General features: G+C 40.5%; 1 protein-coding gene across 1 annotated transcript in view; it reads right to left on the bottom strand.

Moving 5' to 3' along the window:
• Positions 1 to 19,578, bottom strand: part of LOC146857060 (von Willebrand factor D and EGF domain-containing protein-like) — a 1,714,722-nt gene that overhangs the window by 212,063 nt on the left and 1,483,081 nt on the right. The window contains 1 exon segment of the mRNA XM_085647013.1: positions 16,203 to 17,039. Within this exon segment, the coding sequence (XP_085503139.1) occupies positions 16,203 to 17,039 (837 nt within the window).

The following is a 19,578-nucleotide window of genomic DNA, read 5'->3' on the forward strand; positions in this document are numbered from 1 at the left end:
TATGGCAACAGCACACTGGCTGCCCTCACAGGCCGGCCACCCACAACAAGAAGCAATAAGCCAAGAGGAACAAAGGAAAGCCACATGTAGGTCTATGGCAAAAGCACTTCCACCCTCACAAAATGGCCACCAGCCACATGGTCAGTCACTCACAACAACAGCAAGCAGGAGGCCTGGAATGCAGTGAACTCAAGCAGGCCTATATGGATACAGACTATACAAAATTGCCCCCTGCCACACGGGGACACTCAGCCAAGGCAAATGCTGGCCCACTATTACAAACACACTCATACACTGGCCATACAAAGGAGGCATGCTAAACAACACAGTTTTAATACAACAATGCCAAAAACAGAAATCCACAGGGCTATAAAAGGTTTGCATGTTACACAACAACCACACACATCCAACAAAGGCATTTATTTACCACATATGAAAAAAGTGAAATACCCCCAAAAAACACATTTCACATTTCAATCCAATGGTATCCATGCCCTAAATGATGTTTACATTCAAGAGACATCACAGAAACAGTTGTTTCATGCACCCATGTGTGGCTCTGAGCCTACTGGCTGAAAGGCTTATAGGCAGACTACTGGGCTATTGAATTAAATAAATAAATATTGCAAATTGATTTCAAGTTGTAAAAAATCTAGTGAACTGTGCAATGAGTTTCCATTATAAAAGAAGAAAGATTACTTACAAAATAACAACTAGGCCCCTACCCAAACTACAGGCCACCCACCACAATAAATTTTAAAAAATCGATGTAAAGTACAGAAAAATGTAGGTGCAATGCCCCAATCAAACAAACAACATCAATTTTCCAACACACTTGTGAAATCTCAAATAAATTCAAAAGTCCTCAAATCCAATGATATATGATGCAACAGACACAAAGAGGGATCCTTCCAGCTCCAAATCCAAATGAAAAGTGAACAGGAGATGGACAAAGCACTGGGAGGAGCCTGCTGGCCAGGAACAGGAAGTTAGAGACTCTGGGGCACTTCCTTCCTCCTAAAAAAAGTTGAAAAAGAAAAAGGACTTCTTGCACAAAAAAGTACAGCCAAATGTCAATCTGAGCAGTTCTTTTAATCCAAATCATCCCCTTGAGAAGGTTTTGATGCTGCTCAAGTTAAATTCTTCTCCAGATTGCAAATTCTACATGTTTTCGGGACCGTGATCTTCACAAAACTTCCACCATAAGTCCAATGGCGTGCCCGAATGACGTGTTCGTGATCGCAAACTCTTGTGGGACCATGTGGCCGGCTACCAAATCCCTGGTGCTCGCGAACAAATGTGAAATCTCATTGGTGATCGCAGGCACCCGGTAAGTTGCTCACATGCACACAAAAAAGCATTTTGGGTGCACAAACACAAAAAAACTCCGCTTCGGTGCGGAGCATGGAGTTTTCAGTAACTTTGCATTCAACGCGGAACGCAGATATGCCAAAAATCCGCAAACTCTGCGAGGAGAGCAGAGTTTTACACCCAGGTTTACTTGATAGTGCATCCCTTTATGGATTACTCTTGCAAGTGGTTCTAGGCCAGGGCAAAGCACTTGGGTGAAAGTGGGCTGGTGCCCCTCCTCACCCTGTAACTGTCTGAAATAGGTGCAGCAGTCTTTTCTCCAGCTGTTAGGTTTGTGCAAAGTAGTTTGATCCAGTTAATGAATCTACTGCCCAAGAATAGAAATTCACCTGACAGAGAGTTGAAGACGTTTCAAGCCAGGACTTCCCTGGACTGGAAACAAGCATCCTGGGACCGGTTTCAGGGTGACATCCCTCATCAGCCACGCAAGTTTGAATCCAATTGCAAAGTGAGCAAGAGACCCACGTCTGGGCATGCCCTGCCAACTTAGGGCAAACAAGCAAACACAATAAGATGATGGATGGGGCGCCGAAGCTTTTCAGACACTCAACCCAGTCACTATTATATCTGGGTTGAATCCATCATTGTTCTTTTGTACACTTCACCACCCCAGTTAAGTCCCAGCCTTTTGCAAATCACTCTTGACCCTGTTCCTCATGAGAACAGTCCATTCCGAACTGCCAAGTCAGGTCCTCCCTGTACTTGAAACAAGCATCCTGGGACCAGTTTCAGGGTCACACCTAACACCCCTCAGCCAGGTTAGCTTGAATCCAGTGGCGAAGTGAGCAAGGGACCCATGTCTGGGCATACCCTTTCTTCTCTTGTGCAATCCAAGGGTTCGGCAGGGTAGTCCTTCTTCTGATGTTTCCCAGCTGGGTTCTGAGCTGCTCTGTAGCTCTCCCATATTTATTCCATATTATGGGCTGGCAAGAGGGGGGTATCCCCAACCAATGGGGTTCAAATTGCCACCCTCTGCGATGACTACTTCCTTAGAAGTGTGGCAAATATTTTTCCCAGAATGCACATCTTGATCCAAATCTGAATGAAGAAAATCTCTAATTGGAGTTCAGGACTGGCTAATCCTTCTCACAGGTGTGGCTAACTTTTCCCTACATTCCCCTTCAAGCCCCTCTCCTAATCTAATTAGAGTGGCTTCCCATCTGGCGGGTTTGCAGGAAGTGGGGGTGGGCTTGGTTCTTGTGCTTCTGACTTTGAAAGCCTGTTTGGCTACCCAGCCGCCTTTCTGTCCTGGCAACTGCAACACCAAAACTCCTCCCACCAGATGGTTACATTGTTTCAGGCCAGGATTCTTCACACTCAATCAGTAGATGCTTGGCTCAGCCTGCCAAAGGCTGACCAATCAAAAGAGGCTGTTAGAGGGCTACTTTAGGTAACTTCAGGAAAGCAAGTTCTAAAACTACTTTCTTGCAATAGTTATAATAAATCAAACCTTGGCAAATTGTTGGATTTATTGTAACTATTATTTTTATACTTTGAATTATTGTTCTAGCTCATTCCTGTGAAAAGTTAGACTTTAGTTCATTTAATAAAACGTTACCATGTTAGCCTATGGAGCTACCACCACTACAATGGGGAACAAACAAGATTTGCAGCTATTCCTTCACCAGGGCATATAAAACATATTTTATAATGTCCCTGCTTTTAATTACAAGCTACCCTTTGGGCACCTAGGGCAGACCTTAGGAGTGATTTATATGTAATAAAAGGGCAGCCCTTGACTTTGGAAGTACTTTTGATTCCAAAGTCAAATTTGGATATAGTTTTATTTTATACCAGCTTGCAAGTTAGGGCTGGCCTTAAAATGAGGACGGACTGATGGAATGTGAACACTTAGGGTGCATTAAATCCACTGAGGTCTCTAAACCTACCCACCCTACCATATACTAGGGACTTACAGGTAGGTTGTCTAGACCAATTGTAATAACACCTAATTACCATACACCTTTAAAACAAAACACTGGGCACGGACCTAGTTATCAGGGCCCAGTGCACAAGCAGAGTCAGTAACCACAATTATCAGCTGAAGATAGGGGTGATCAGGCAAAAAGGATAACTTTCTCATAAAATGAGTCTTCCAAGATACAAAATGAAGCATCCTCAAGATTGCTGCAACCAAATGGTGTCTAGCACAGCAACTCAATATTACAATAGGTAAAGAAGTAAGGAGAAAAATCCATTGCATTTATAAAGAGATTGCTCTGATTCTTATCTCGCATCAAACCCCAACTCCGTTTTTCATCCTATATCTATACACATTGAAAAAAAAACTTGCTTATATGCTTGGATATCCATAATAAAAATCACTGCTATTTTAAAATTCCCAATTTAAAATGTCTGGAGAAATGTAATTAAAAGTAGTTTTATCTCCTAATTTTTTACAACCTAAGCATTACCACAACTACAACCTGATGTGGCTGTTGACAGTGTCCAACAACCACAGTATTCAAAGTCAAAGGGTACCATTTAGAGTCTGGCAGGTGTACAACAATAATAGCATTGCACAAATATTGCTGGACACAAAAAACATGACAAAACATTGTCCTGTCTGGAATATTGAGATAGAAAATGACACATAAGAATTGTGTTTTACATTATTTTATGTAATTTTGTTGTATGTAATGTTTTTTTTAAATTATTTTGTTGTGCCTTATTACTTTTTGTATCATACTTTAATAAATTTAATGTTATGTGTCATCATCTTTTAGTACAGTGTAGTATTGTTTTGGAAATATATATGTTAAGTATAATTGTATTTTAATATTCTCCCTTTATTGGCAGGTTGCTTGGATTGTAGGGGTGTAGGGCAAGACTTTTGGTTATTACATAGTTTGTAATTGTGTATAAATAAATTATTATATGCAGTTGTATTATTAGATTATTGAATATGGAATTTATTCAATATTTTTATTAATTGATTGGAATACTTACTGCTTTGTGATTTCGTTTTTTATATAATTAGTGTTTTACTATATTGTTTTAATTATTGTGAAATATGTATTGTTTATAGTATTATTTAGATTTCATGCTGCAGTATATGGGGTTTGCATGGGAGCAGGGAATTTCTATTGCTTTTATATATATTCTATAATTACAAATTTTAATATTAAATATGTAATTTATTTTATTTGTAATTTTCTTTAGAGTTTTTCATTTTAGCAATTAGTTTTTTAAGGCATTCTTCAGATTAATTAATTAATAATTGATAATTAAGTAAAAGTGTATTTGTTTTAATTATGCAATATTCTTTAACAACATTATGTTTTATTATTTTCACATAATAATTCATTTCATACTACAATATTGTTTTATGATTATACAGTGTTCATTAATTTCAGTTTCTTTTTTATTTTTGTTGGTTGTTGGGTTTTTAGTGTAGTAGGGCGGAAGGTGTTCAAAACATGAATTTGGTCAATTGTTTTTAATTAATATCTTGAATTAGTAGCTTTTTACATTCTTTTATTTATACTTTTCATTTTTAATGCTGCTGTAATCTTAAATTACATTTCAATAATTTAACCAATGTATATAATATATGTCTATATATTTTAATCATGTTAATATATTTTACTATATATATTTGTAGACATACTTTTTATGTTTTTATCTATATTAAATTAGGTGTTTTCATATATTTCTTTCAATTTATGAATGGGTATAGTAAGTCTGAACTCTGCAAAGTCTACTGTTTACCCTACTGATGCTCAGGTTGGAGAAGGAATAGTAAATTCTTACCCCTTCATAGTCCAACACTTTCTCAACTGTTCCTAAAGTAGGAGTACAAATAATAATTCTGACCTCTCCAAAGCCTATCATGTTCCTTAATGTTGTTGATCTCTGAAAATGAAAAAAATGTGATCCCTTGAAAGCTCATTGCTTATTCTACTATTGCTCTGTTTGGGGTAGAACTAGTATATTTAAACCATCCGAATTCAAAACTTTGCCTACTGATGCTTAGATTGAAGTGGGAATGGTTATTTTGACCCTTCCAATGTCTTACACTTTCCCTACTGTTGTGTAGATTTGAGTATGAATAGTAATACTGACCCCTCCAAAGCCTATCACTTCCCCTACTGTTGTTGATCTAGACTGAGAATAATACAACTGACCCGTTCAAAGTCCAGTGCTTTCTCTATTATTGCTGCTTGGATTAGAGTGGGAATAGTAAATTTGACCTCTCCAAAGTCGAAGACTTTACCTACTGCTGCTCGGGTTGGCATGGGAATAGTGAATTGGACCCACCCAAAATCCAGCACTTTCCCTTCTGTTGCTTATTTTGGAGGGGCCAGATTTACAATTCTCACTCCAAAATCCAAATCTGTCCCTAGTGTTGCTGCTTAGATTGGAGTGGGAATAGTAAATACGACCACTCCAAAGTACCACCCTTTCCCTACTATTGCATAGGTTTGAGTGGGAATAGTAATTATGATCCTTGCAATGTCCAACACTTTGTAATGTTGCTTAGTTGCCATAGAAATAGTAAAAACGAATACTACAAAGTCTACAATGTTTTGTAAAATTCTTTACTTTGTAGTGGTAATGTTATTTTTGTATTGATTTGTTTTGCCTGAATGGAGTTAAGATAGTTTCTTCAATGTATTTTGTAATATTTTATTACTTTGAAGTTAGAATTGATTTTTTGTATTAAAGTTGTAGTATATTAACTGTGTTTTCCTTGTGTACTTGTGTGATTAGAATTAGATTTTTGTTATATTTGTTTATCATTTGTTGTATTTAACATGAAACATTTATTTAAGAGTTAATGGTATTTTTATTGCTTTTTTTGTTTGGGTACTAATATTTTTCCTATTCTTTTTTAAAATATATTAATATATGTTTTATAAATGTTACACTTATAATGTTTTACTATGTTGTGTTATTGAATTTTTTTTATGTTGATGAAAAGAAACATTTGGTAGAATGATCCATCCATAGAATGGTTGATGCATTCTTCCACCAAAGCTTCAGTTTGCTAAGTTTCTGCAGGTGAAGCGTCAGTCAGCTATGCATGTGGAAATCCTTGACACTGTAGTCTATTAACCATGCGACTGCTTGGTCTTAGCAGAAGTCACCCTACCCAATTTAAGGTGAGTCATAGCAGCCCAACTTATTTTTTTACCCATGGCGCCATACAAGGGAAGATAGTTCCTATTGAAGAAATCAATCAATGACCTATATAGATAGGTTTAAAACACTCTGGGCCTCATTTATGAAGAATTGAAGTAGGGTAGCACCGGCAGTCTTCTAGCTGCACTGCATTACCCTGATGTGAAAAGGCAAGAATGCACTGTATTTATTACATATGGTGCATTTCTGTCCTGTCCCCCTCCCTGGCACACAATGTTCTGCCTAGAACCAATATAGGCAGCCTTACACCATGGTGCAAGGTGACTCTGTTGCAGGCAGGATTAGTTTTGTGAAGGAAGGGGCGCCGAGAGGTATTTTCCTCTTTCTATGTGTGCTGTAGAATGCAGCACACATGGAAAGAGGAAAAGCGAGAAGAAATAAACACATTTCTCCTCATTACGCCTGCTCTGGGAGGCATAAGGTTTTTGTGAATAAGTAAATCTGTGGCAGCATCAAAATGCATGAGCTTCGCATGGAAAATTCTACTGCAACACCCATGGATCACCTCCTTCATGCAGATTAAGGAAATGCAGCAATTTGTGCTGCTTTACCTTATTCAACATCTATGAGGCCATCGAAAGCTATGCAGAGTGGCTTTGCGTCACCTCATAAATATTATTGAGAGGCTTGCGCTACCAGAGCACCAAATAAAGTGACGTCCCTGCGGCGCAAGCCACTTATAAATAAGGCACTCCATGAACTTGAGCTACTGGCAATTTATGCTCCCAAAATAAACACAAACTTTGGGAGTTCTTCCAAAACAAAACACCCGCTAAATAAAGGATAATTTTCATCAGTGGAACTGCCCCAGTGGCTCTCCACTCGTCAGGCAGATATTTCTTTATCTGGGTAGGGATCATTCATGTGGGGAGTGGTGGCCAGCAGGGGAGTGGTGGCCATTGCCTGCACTGAACTAGACCATTTTGTCTTTATAGCGTTTTTCCAGCTGTTCACTGCTGATCTAAATGAATCCTGTGGTCATTTTCTTAACATTCAGATGAGTTTAACTTTGATAACAAACAATAGAAAGAGTCCTGGCAGACTCCTCGATATGCATTTAAAAGGATATATTATAGATGTTTTACTGACATTGAATGAAAGCTACCAGCACCTTAAATTGGATTTTTTCAAGCACACCTCACGCAGCATCATAGTTCACACCTCGGTACGAGTGCACAGTTCATCAAGTGGCGGCTTGCGCAGGTAATAGTGGTGGGTGGTGAGGCAGGGCGAGGTGGGGGTGGTGGAAGTGGACAGATGAAGGGATAAGTAATATTAAATGAATAAATAAATAAATAAAAACACTTACCTTGCGCTCGCCACATCACGTGGTTTTTATTTATGAAGTATTACTTATCCCGTCGTCTGTCGACTTGAGCCCCGCCCCACTGGACCACCACCCTTACCTGTGCGAGCCACTACTGAGTTTATCAGCATCTTTCTGTAAACTTGGAGTTGCTATGCATAGTTCAATATTAGCAAAAGGAGCTGAAGACTACATACTGGTACAATGCTCTGGTGCATTCATGGTTGCAGTAAACACGCTGAGATGCAATGCCACCCTATATCATTGCACTGTTTTTTATATCTAAATGTATTATTTTAATGGAGGACGTTCCATTCTATTCAATCGAATGTCCATTTCTTTCAGCTTCTTTCCCATAACAAAGAAGTCTCATGTAAAAATGCATTGCATAAGAGATCAATGAAAGAATACAACATTTTAGTGCTTCTAGAAGTGAGGTTACACAGCTCAGTATATCAGTGTGATCCTATGTAGGGTTTCTCAAATGATAAAAACAAGATTTTTATGCACTTGACATTCCGCAAATATCGAGATACAAACACCTACCTTTGCATACAAGGTCAAGACTTTACACCTCGTGAAATAGAGGAATTTGAAGAAGTCTTGCAAAATAACTGAAGGTTAACAGACTGCAAAGTCTGTAACTATCACTGAATATAAACTTTGTACAAACAGACTGTTCCTATTGATTGTGGCTTAGACAAACAAGATCTATCATTTTCTGGCAATTAAAGGTGTCAGCAGAACATTGTACAATGTGACCTGCTGAATAAAAAACATCAAGCCAATTGAGGTTAGAAACCGACACAGAAACCATGTGTATAATAGAGTACCTCACCAATGATCCATAAATAAAACAAAATTAACAAACATGCAGTCGTTATCAATTGTCTAATATATTTACCTATATTTTTTGCACGCATATTCACTTTCGGATATATATATATTGCTATACATATATATATATATTATCTACTGGCGGTCGCCAGTAGATAGTTATAGTTAGGACCGTGTTTCCATAGGAAATCTGAAAATTCTATTTTGAATAACTTTGGCGCCGGTTGACGAATCCTCGCAAATTTTTCAAAATAGGTGGGGTGCTCCGCTCCGCTCCTACCCTGAAAGTCTCGGGGTGATTAGTCAAGCGGGGGCCGAGAAAAAATGGGGGTCCCAAAACGCGTTTTCCCCATGCATTTTTCCATAGGGACCTTTAGTCCAAGGTACAGCCCGAACGGCTGAACAGAATTATTTGAAATTTGGCAAAGAGAAAGTCCTCAGGTCAGGGATGTGCCTTTTGAATATCTGGAGTAAATCTGTTCAGTAGTTCCTGAGAAAATTTCAGTTAAAAGTACATATATATCTATAGGCGCACACCGTGCGCGTACGGTAAGCATACCGTACGCGCACGCTGACGTGCACGAGCGTAATTCTGATTGGTGCTTACATGACAGTAAACATTCCAGTCGGTCGAAATCAGGAAGTGTCAGCCGCCATTTTGTCTCTCGCAGTCTGAGGCAGTGAAAAAAAAAGGTGGAGAATGTGAAAAGGGGGCAGGGTGGACAGTTCCTGACCCCCTAGCCTTTGTCAGGGGGTCACTGAAGGACCCCCAAGGATGAAACAAATGGTTTTTTTTTCGAAAAAGCGCGGGGTGCGCGCACTGTGCGCGCACGGCACGCACAACGCATCGTGGGTGCTCGGTGCACGATGCACACCGAGCGCCCACAGCGCGCGAACGGTGCGCGCACGGTGCGCGCACGGTGAAGAACCTGAAAAAAAAAATATTAATGAATACATAACTTAGCATTTAAAAAACCGTACAAATTCACTTATAAAACCATAGGTTTCACACACGTTATAGTTAGGAATTAGCATTTAAAAAACCTTGCAAATTCACTTAAAAAACCATAGGTTTCACACATGTTATAGTTAGCTGGACATTTCCCTCGTAAAAAACCAATGAAATTACCCCGTTACAGTTAGTGCAGGCAACTATAACTCAAGCGACCGCAATCCTCTGCTGATGACGTCAGATATTACATCACTGATTAAATATGTGTCTTTCTGAAAAATAAATATTTGTAATATATGTGTAGCTAAAGATTAATGGAAAAAGACATGGGTAAATAGGTGTCTAAATACAGTGATGTAATATCTGACGTCATCAGCAGAGGATTGCGGTCGCGTGAGTTATAGTTGCCTGCACTAACTATAACGGGGGAATTTCATTGGTTTTTTACGAGGGAAATGTCCAGCTAACTATAACGTGTGTGAAACTTATGGTTTTTTAAGTGAATATATATATATATATATATATCACTGAAAAAACCATAGGTTTCAGGAACGTAATAGTCAGTTGGACATTTAACTTGTATAAAACCATAGAAATTCCGGCGTTATACGCCCCCGCAATGCACTGCGGATGACATCACATATTACATCATTCATGACATGGTCAGTGACATCACTGATGACATGTCAAATGACATCACTGATTACATCATCCAGTGACTGTGTGTTTCTGTAAAGTTTACATTTTTTTATATATATGCCAAGCTGTATTGAAGAATGAATGGGTGTTTAAGTGTCTGTATGGAGGAATTAGTAGGTATGTGACTGACTGTATAAGTGAGTGATTAAATGTGTCTTACTGAATGCATGGGTTAGTGAATAAACTGAGTGAAAGTCTGTATCAGTCTGTCTGTTGTTGTGTAAGCTGCTGAATGGGTTGGTGAGTAGTTGCATGAGTGTCTATATGGGTTATTGATTGCTTGCCTGAGTATTTGTATGGCTGCCTGAGTGTGTGTGTGGGTGGGTGGGAGGTGTGTGTCTCTGTGCATAGATGTGTGAGTGGTTGATTCACTGGGTGTATGGGTTCAAGTGTGCATGTGGAAACAGCTGTATGGGTGAGTGAGTGTTTGTATGGGCATGTTGGGAAGTAAATGGATGTCTCAGTGCTACATGTGCAAGTAACTACATACGTAAAAGGCAGTATATGTGAGTGATGGTGTATATAAATAACTATATGTGAGAGTCAGTAATTGTGAGAGTGGCTGCATGGATGAGTGTGTATATGTATCAGTGAGTCTATAAGAGAGTAATTATGTGTTAGTATCTGTATGAATAAGTGAGGTAGTGTCTGTATAACTGTATAGGTGAGTAAATGGAAGTATGATTGATTCTTTGCATGACTGACTAGGTGTGTGAGTAACTCTGGATATGTGGTAGTGTGTGAGTGTCTGTATAGGTGTATGAGTGCATATTATAGTGTTTTATTGATGAGGGCCTGCATATATGAGTAACTGCATGGGTGAATGAGTGGATGTGTGTGTAGACCTAGGAATCAGTCAGTGCGTATTTAGTAACTGGTATTGAAGTGTCTATTTTTTCAAAAATGGTAGTCTGTATTTTAGAGTGGGTGTATCAAAGGTTATAGTCAGGTGTGAGGAGGTGCATCAGATGTTGAAGTGGATAATGTCATCAGTGATGTCATTTGACAAGTCATCAGTGATGTCATCAGTGATGTCGCTGACCATGTCATGAATGATGTAATATGTGACATCATCAGCAGTGCATTGTGGGGGCGCGAGTTATAGTTAACTGAACTAACTATAACGATGGAATTTCTATGGTTTTACACAAGTGAAATGTCCAACTAACTATAATGCTCCTGAAACCTATGTTTTTTTCAATTAATTTCTATGGTTTTTTAAATGCTAATTTCTAACTATAACGTACCTGAAACCTATGCTTTTTCAGTGAATTTCTATGGTTTTTTAAATGCTAATTTCTAACTATAACTTGCCTGAAACCTATAGTTTTTTCAGTGAATTTCAACGTTTTTTTAAATGAAAATTTGTAAGTCTAATGTACCTCAATCCTATGTTTTTTTTTATTTTCTATATATATATATATATATATATATATTTAAAAAACAATTGTGAATAATTTATTGTTAGGAAAACTATAGTCATTTTTTTAAATTATAGAGAAGTCGCGCACCCTTCGTGCACCCTACACGATGGCTGCGCGCATTCTGGTAACCATTTTGAAAAGTCGCGTTGGGGTCGCGACTTCGGCGCAGTTTGTAAAGTATGAAATATCTTTAAATTAATTATAAATAAAAGTTTTCCTTTAAGAGTTTGTCTAAATTTATTAATAATATTATCTGGCCATTTCACAGAAGAACAGGGGCCAGCTTCGATCGGTAAAAAGCCGTTACAATGACTTTTTTACTTCGCGATACTATTACAACGCATGCATTACCACGCATGCTTTGTACATCGCAAAGTCATTACTACACATTGTTTTAGAAAGCAAGGTCATTTTCCATGCATGCTTGTGCAACAAATTCTGTTGTAAAGGTATGTATGGTATATGATCGTGCGTTCTAAAAAACATGTAGACGATCCACATTGTTGAAGGAAACAGAGGCTGTTCCATTTCCTCACAACGATGTGCACCGCCCCACGAGGAGAGAGGAACCACGAGGAGTGAGAGGTAAGGGGGATTGGGCATGGGGTGGGGGTTTCTTTTCTAGGGTTTAGGGTAGTGCAGTGGTGTAAGGGTAGTGTAGGGGGTCGTGCTGGGGTAGTGTTTTAGGGTTTAGGGTAGTGCAGTGGTGTTTGAATAGTGTAGGGGGTTGTGTTGGGGTAGATTTGGGGTTTAGAGTAGTGCAGTGGTGTTTGGGTAGCGTAGGGAGTCTTGCTGTGGGTTGTGTTTTAGCGTTTATGGTAGAGCAGTGGTGTTTGGGTAGTGTAGGGGGAAGTGCTGGGGTAGTGTTTTAGGGTGTAGAGTAGTGCAGGGGTGTTTGTGTAGTGTAGGGGGTAGTGCTGGGGGTAGTGTTTTAGGGTTTAGGTTAGTGCAGTGGTGTTTCGGTAGTGTAGGGGTTCATGCTGGGGTAGTGTTTTAGGGTTTAGGGTAGTGCGGTGGTGTTTGGGTAGTGTAGGGGGTCATGCTGGGGGTAGATTTAAGCTTTTGGTAGTGCAGTGGTGTTTGTGTACTGTAGGGGTCATGTTTTAGGGTATAGGGTAATGCAGTGGTGTTTGTGTAGTATAGGGAGTCATGCAGCGGTATTGTTTTAGGGTTTAAGGTAGTGCAGTGGTGTTTGGGTGGTGTTGGGGGTAGTGCTGGGGTAGTGTTTTACGGTTTAGGATAGTGCAGTGGTGTTTGTGTAGCATAGGGTTAGTGCAGGAGGTAGTTTTTTTTAGGGTTTAGGGTAGTGCAGTGGTGTTTGGGTAGTGTAGGGGTTCATGTTGGGGGTAGTGTTCTAGGGTTCAGGGTAGTGCAGTGGTGTTTGTGTACTGTAGGGGTCATGTTTTAGGGTATAGGGTAATGCAGTGGTGTTTGTGTAGTATAGGGAGTCATGCAGCGGTATTGTTTTAGGGTTTAAGGTAGTGCAGTGGTGTTTGGGTGGTGTAGGGGGTAGTGCTGGGGTAGTGTTTTAGGTTTTAGGGTAGTGTATTGGTGTTTGTATAGTGTAGGGGGTCATGATGGGGGTAGTGTTTTAGGGTTTAGGATGGTGCAGTGGTGTTTGGGTCGTGTAGGGGGTTATGTTTGAGGGTTTAGGGCAGTGCAGTGGTGTTTGTGTAGTGTAGGGGGTCGTGCTGGGGGTATTGTTTTAGGGTTTAGGGTAGTGCAGTGGTGGTTGGGTAGTGTAGGGGGTAGTGCTGGGGTAGTGTTCTAGGGTTTATGGTAGTGCAGTGGTGTTTGTGTAGTGTAGGGAGTCGTGCTGGGTTAGTGTTTTAGGGTTTAAGGTAGTGCAGTGGTGTTTGGGTAGTGTAGGGGGTAGTGCTGGGGTAGTGTTTTAGGGTTTAGGGTAGTGCAGTGGTGTTTGTGTAGCGTAGGGTTAGTGCTTCGGGGTAGTTTTTTTAGGGTTTAGGTTAGTGCAGTGGTGTTTGGGTAGTATAGGGGGTAGTGCAGGGGTAGTGTTTTAGGTTTTAGGGTAGTGCATTGGTGTTTGTATAGTGTAGGGGGTCATGATGGGGGTAGTGTTTTAGGGTTTAGGATGGTGCAGTGGTGTTTGGGTCGTGTAGGGGGTTATGTTTGAGGGTTTAGGGCAGTGCAGTGGTGTTTGTGTAGTGTAGGGGGTCGTGCTGGGGGTATTGTTTTAGGGTTTAGGGTAGTGCAGTGGTGGTTGGGTAGTGTAGGGGGTAGTGCTGGGGTAGTGTTCTAGGGTTTATGGTAGTGCAGTGGTGTTTGTGTAGTGTAGGGAGTCGTGCTGGGTTAGTGTTTTAGGGTTTAAGGTAGTGCAGTGGTGTTTGGGTAGTGTAGGGGGTAGTGCTGGGGTAGTGTTTTAGGGTTTAGGGTAGTGCAGTGGTGTTTGTGTAGCGTAGGGTTAGTGCTTCGGGGTAGTTTTTTTAGGGTTTAGGTTAGTGCAGTGGTGTTTGGGTAGTATAGGGGGTAGTGCTGGGGTAGTGTTTTAGGGTTTAGGGTAGTGCATTGGTGTTTGTATAGTGTAGGGGGTCATGATGGGGGTAGTGTTTTAGGGTTTAGGATGGTGCAGTGGTGTTTGGGTAGTGTAGGGGGTTATGTTTTTGGGTTTAGGGTAGTGCAGTGGTGTTTGTGTAGTGTAGGGGGTTGTGCTGGGGGTAGTGTTTTAGGGTTTAGGGTAGTGCAGCAGTGTTTGTATAGAGTAGGGGGTCGTGTTTTAGGGATTAAGGTAGTGCAGTGGTGTTTGGGTAGTGTAGGGGGTTGTGCGGGGGGTAGTGTTTTTGGGTTTAGCGTAGTGCAGTTGTGTTTGGGTAGTGAAGGGGTTGTGCCGGGGTAGTGTTTTAGGGTGTAGGGTAGTGCAGTGGTGTTTGTGTAGTGCATGGGGTTGTGTTTGGGATAGTGTTTTTGGGTTAAGAGTAGTGCAGTGGTGTTTGTGTAGTGTAGGGAGTCGTGCTGGGTTAGTGTTTTAGGGTTTAAGGTAGTGCAGTGGTGTTTGGGTAGTGTAGGGGCTAGTGCTGGGGTAGTGTTTTAGGGTTTAGGGTAGTACAGTGGTGTTTGTGTAGTGTAGGGGGTCATGCTGGGGGTAGTGTTTTGGGTAGTGCAGTGGTGTTTGTGTTGTGTAGAGGGTCGTGCTGGGGGTAGTGTTTTAGGGTTTAGGGTATTGCAGTGGTGTTTGTGTACTGTAGGGGGTCATGTTTTAGGGTAGTGCAGTGAAGTTTGGGTAGTGTAAGGGATCATGCTGTGTGTTGTGTTTTAGGGTTTAGGGTACTGTAGTGGTGTTTGTGTAGTGTAGGGTGTCATGCTGGGTGTTGTGTTTTAGAGTTTAGGGTAGTGCAGTGGTGTTTGTTTAGTGTAGGTTTTCATGCTGGGGTAGTGTTTTAGGGTTTATGGTAGTGCAGTGTTGTTTGTGTAGTGTAGCTTGTCGTGCTGGGCATAGTGTTTTAGGGGTTAGGATAGTGCAGTGGTACTTGTGTTGTTTAGGGGGTCGTGATTTAGGGTAGTGCAGTGGTATTTGGGTAGTGTAGGGGTTCATACTGGGGGCAGTGTTTTAGGGTTTAGGGTAGTGCAGTTGTGTTTGTGTAGAGTAGGGGGTCATGCTGGGGATAGTGCTTTAGGGTGTCGGGTAGTGCAGTGGTGTTTGTGTAGTATAGGGGGTCATGCTGGGGATAGTGTTTTAGGGTTTAGGTTAGTGCAATCGTGTTTGGGTAGGTCGACAACAATAAATCTAGCCAAGCATGTGCAGGCGAGACCTAAAAGCACTGCACCAAGGTGGCTGTCAACACTTCCTGGATTGAAGTGTTTTCAGCCAATTAAAGCCAAGCTCGTGCTTGTGTAGTTAGGTCCGGCCCAGATATATAAACACATTTTTCCTTTAATATCTCAAAAACTACTGAACGGATTTACACCATTTAATAAAAAGGTCTCTTCTGAACCAAGGGCTACCTTTTTGCCAAATTTGGTGTAATACCGTTCACCAGTTTCAGCTGTAACCATGTCTAAAGTTTCCTATGGGAAATTGATTTTCCGACCTCTATGTTTTTGAATTTCTCAGGAACTACTAAACGGATTTACTCCATTTAAAATAAAGGTCTCTTTCTGAAACAAGGGCTACCTTTTTGCCAAATGTTGTGCATTCCATTCAGCAGTTTGGGCTGTAGCCGTGTCTAAAGTTTCCTATGGGAATTAACATGGAGAAAACACGTTTTGGGACCCCCCTTTTTTCTCGGCCCCCTCTTTGTTAATCACCCCGAAACTTTCAGGATAGGAGCTGACCGGAGTTCCCCACAAGTTTTAAGAATTTCGCGAGGATTTGTCATCCGGCACCAAAGTTATTGGGAAAACAAAAAACGCTTTTCCTATGGAAACGAGGTCCTAACTATAACTATCTACTGGCGACCGCCAGTCGATAATATATATATGCTTCAAATATTTACGCCCTTCAGATATTTACCTTGGCATGTAATTCCGTCACCGAAATATCCAAACGGACATTTTCCACATCCCAATCCGCCATCTCGTTTTAGTTCACATGGAACACCTTGAAAGCATTTCATGCCAGCACATTCACTTTCTGCATTTTGGGGCCCTGGGTGGAATTGGGTTTCGGATAAGGCTGTGTGATCTTTTGAAGCAGTGTGCGTCATCTTCCCACCCGATTCTCGGATCTCATGTTGGGTGGAGACTCTTCTCGTTATTTTAGTATTTACGGAAACTGCGTCAGATCGTGCAGCTACTGAACGTAGTGATGTTTCGTGTGTTGTTATAGCAGATGTCTCTGGATAACCTGTTCTAGAAAGAACGGCTACTTTTGGTTTATACAATGGTATTCTGCCAACTCGCTTCCATGCATGAACATCAACGATGGCATTGTTTGGTCTCCTCCGAAATGAGTGAGAAGGATTTCGTTTTGCGTTCAGTACAGTTGAATTTATGAAAATCAGCCCAGATGTTGGCATAAATGAACTTTTGTTGTTGGGTGCACCGGACTCACACAGTTTTTGATTCTGCCTGTCCTTTGCTTGCAACAATGGAGCTTGATATGTGGATGGCATTGTGTGGTCAGTATTGTCTTTCCTCCGTGGAAACACATTTGGTGAGTGTCTAGAAGCATCATATGATTCTATCAGTGCATCAGGTTTATGATCTGCATTCACTGTAGTGGTAGGAAGAGCACCGGTGTCTGGGCGACTTGTTGAGTCATTGGAAGCACTCTCCTCTCTTGAAAGAGGCCCTTCTTTCTTAAGCTTGTCTGCGTACACTCCATCTTCATGATAATTCGATGAGAGAGCTATGATTATAAGCATTTAAGAGTGTAAATTTATAAAAATTGTGCAAGAAACATATTAATGTTGCAATACTATGTACAGAAAAATCATATAAAATACATTAATTTAACTAGCACATACATACATAACTGTTTATAATTTATATCGGGAATGGTTTAAACGTGGCTCCATAGGTTCTCATATACTTGAGATAAAGTAGCCCCTGCCATACTTTATAAAGATATTACAAGACACCAATGCTTTTCATCATTATTTAGAGGGGCGAGGCCGAAGGCAGAGTTCCGTTATAAGGTTATGGAACTTGTACAGCAGTGGGTACGTTAGCCCTTCTAATACACGGTCACCACCACTTAAATCCTTGGTGAATAGCTTTTTCACATTAAAGAGAGAGCATGTTTACAAATATGAAGAACATAAATAGAATCTCTATTGCAAAACTAAACATATCAAAACAGTTAGATATTTGTTGCAAAAAAGATTTAGAATCAGTTCGTTTTTAGAAACAGTGCAGTAGCTCGAAATGCGTATAAACATGCAGAAGAATTCTAACTTTTCTTTAACTACCTAAGGAGTGCAAAAAAATAGGCACGTTGCATTGTTTATGCAGTCAGCTAGAAGTTAGGAGAGATGAGAGGAAGGGAAGTTAAAGGGCTTGACATGAAATTAAAACTTCTCCTACTTCAAAGTGGGCACAGATATCAATATTGGACCCTCAAACCCAACTCTTCTGTACACCTTTGGACCCATAGACACTACCAAAGAAGGACTGATGTGCTGCTTTGCTGCCATAAGGATTGCTACATTGCAGCCCTGTTACTCTGTTGACCTGCTGCCCAGTTTGCTGAGAAGGAAGATTGGATCTAAACCATTAATCTCAGGCTGAAGTGTCTTTAAGGGTCAGCAGACTTACTTTCTGTTCTGAGCTACAGGGCCACAACAAGCTACTGGGGCTTCCCTACATCTGCCCAACAGACCTGCTGCCTTGATCTGCAACTGGACCTGCGTGAGCCCTGATGGCCTCTGCTGAAGGGAGTTCCTGCTCCCAAAGAGATGCCTCTCAGTTCCTGGAAACTTGTTGTGGCATAAGTTGAGCTCCTCTGCAAAACAAAAGGAGAAATCTTGAAGTTTTGGGATATTCGAGACTATGAACAGGCCTACTTGTTCCACTTGTCAACACAAAGCTAATGTGAACCTTTCTCTTCATGCCACAGCAACTGCCTGTGACACTCGGTAACGCAAAACCTGCCCTTTGCTCTACAGCATTGACAACCAAGCCAACCCTCCAGCAATGACCATCCATGATGCCCAACAATATCTTTGCACTGCTGCGATGACCTTCCATTACGCCCCATCAGATTGTTGTGCTCAATCAACAACTATTTGTGACACTCTCCCTGCTCCTTGTGGTTCCTTCTACCATGAAAGAACCTCTTTGTGCCGGACTTTGAAGGTAACTCTTTCAGCGGGACTAACCCAGTTCCACTATCCAGCCCAAACTCCATCACGGTCAGCCTGAACTTTTGTCTTTCACCCAGTCTCTTACAGCCAGATAGGCACAAGTGGCGCATTGTGCATTGAGGTGCTTTACGTGCCTGAAATCTTTAAAAATTCATAACTCTGGTGATACTGTTGTTTAGGTCTCAAAAGAGTATTAAATTGTACTCTAGTTTTCTAAATTGCTGAGAGATTTTTCTTGTGTTATGTTTTCACTTTATTACTTGCGACTTGAGACCCTCACCGGTGAGTAGTGCACTTCACAATTCCCTGATTAATTGATTGATTAAGCTTTGAAGTGCCAAGTGACAAGACGGTGAAGCACAGGTTAATATGGGATTTGCATGTGCTTTACCCTGAAAGAGTTTGTGGCTGCTGTTTATGTAGGGTTTTCCTCCCTCAAACAATAGCCCAATTTTTAACATAAACTAATTTGATGATTGTATCCAAAAAAGTGTTTACAATGTAGAGAAAATAGTTTTCTATCTGAATATCATCCATTTACTATTCCATATGACCTCAAAATTCATAAATATGTGTCACACATGGATATTGTTTATCCAACAAAAAAAGAAAATTACAAGCCTTCAAACAAGAACTAATTGTGGCATATGCTGACACCCAAAGTTGTTTCTTTTATGTGACCCCTCTTCCGATCTTTGCTAGGATTCTACTTCATTACTACTCCCAACACTCTTACTAAATTAATTTTATAAAGATTTTTATCTTTTGAGTCTCTGTAAAAGAACCCCAATTAAAGGTGCTTTCTTTATTGGGTAAAACATTGCATTTTTACCTTGTACCTGTAATAAAAGGAGATGTTACTGTGAGTTGACATCTCTTGGAAAAAACATAGTGTTATGCCACAAATTAATTGTTTCTCTGCCACAGCACCACCTACTTTACAAAGGATCATCTTTTTTATCTTGATTTAAGCAATTTAACTCTTTCTCATTCAAAGGCCATATTTCTACAACTGAAGGCAAATCCCGGTGTTTTGGGCATTATGTCACTCTCAAGACTGAGTAGTGAAAGGGTAAAAAAAGG

Source organism: Triturus cristatus, chromosome 3_2 (genome assembly GCF_964204655.1).
Source record: "Triturus cristatus chromosome 3_2, aTriCri1.1, whole genome shotgun sequence".
Lineage (NCBI taxonomy): Eukaryota > Metazoa > Chordata > Amphibia > Caudata > Salamandridae > Triturus > Triturus cristatus.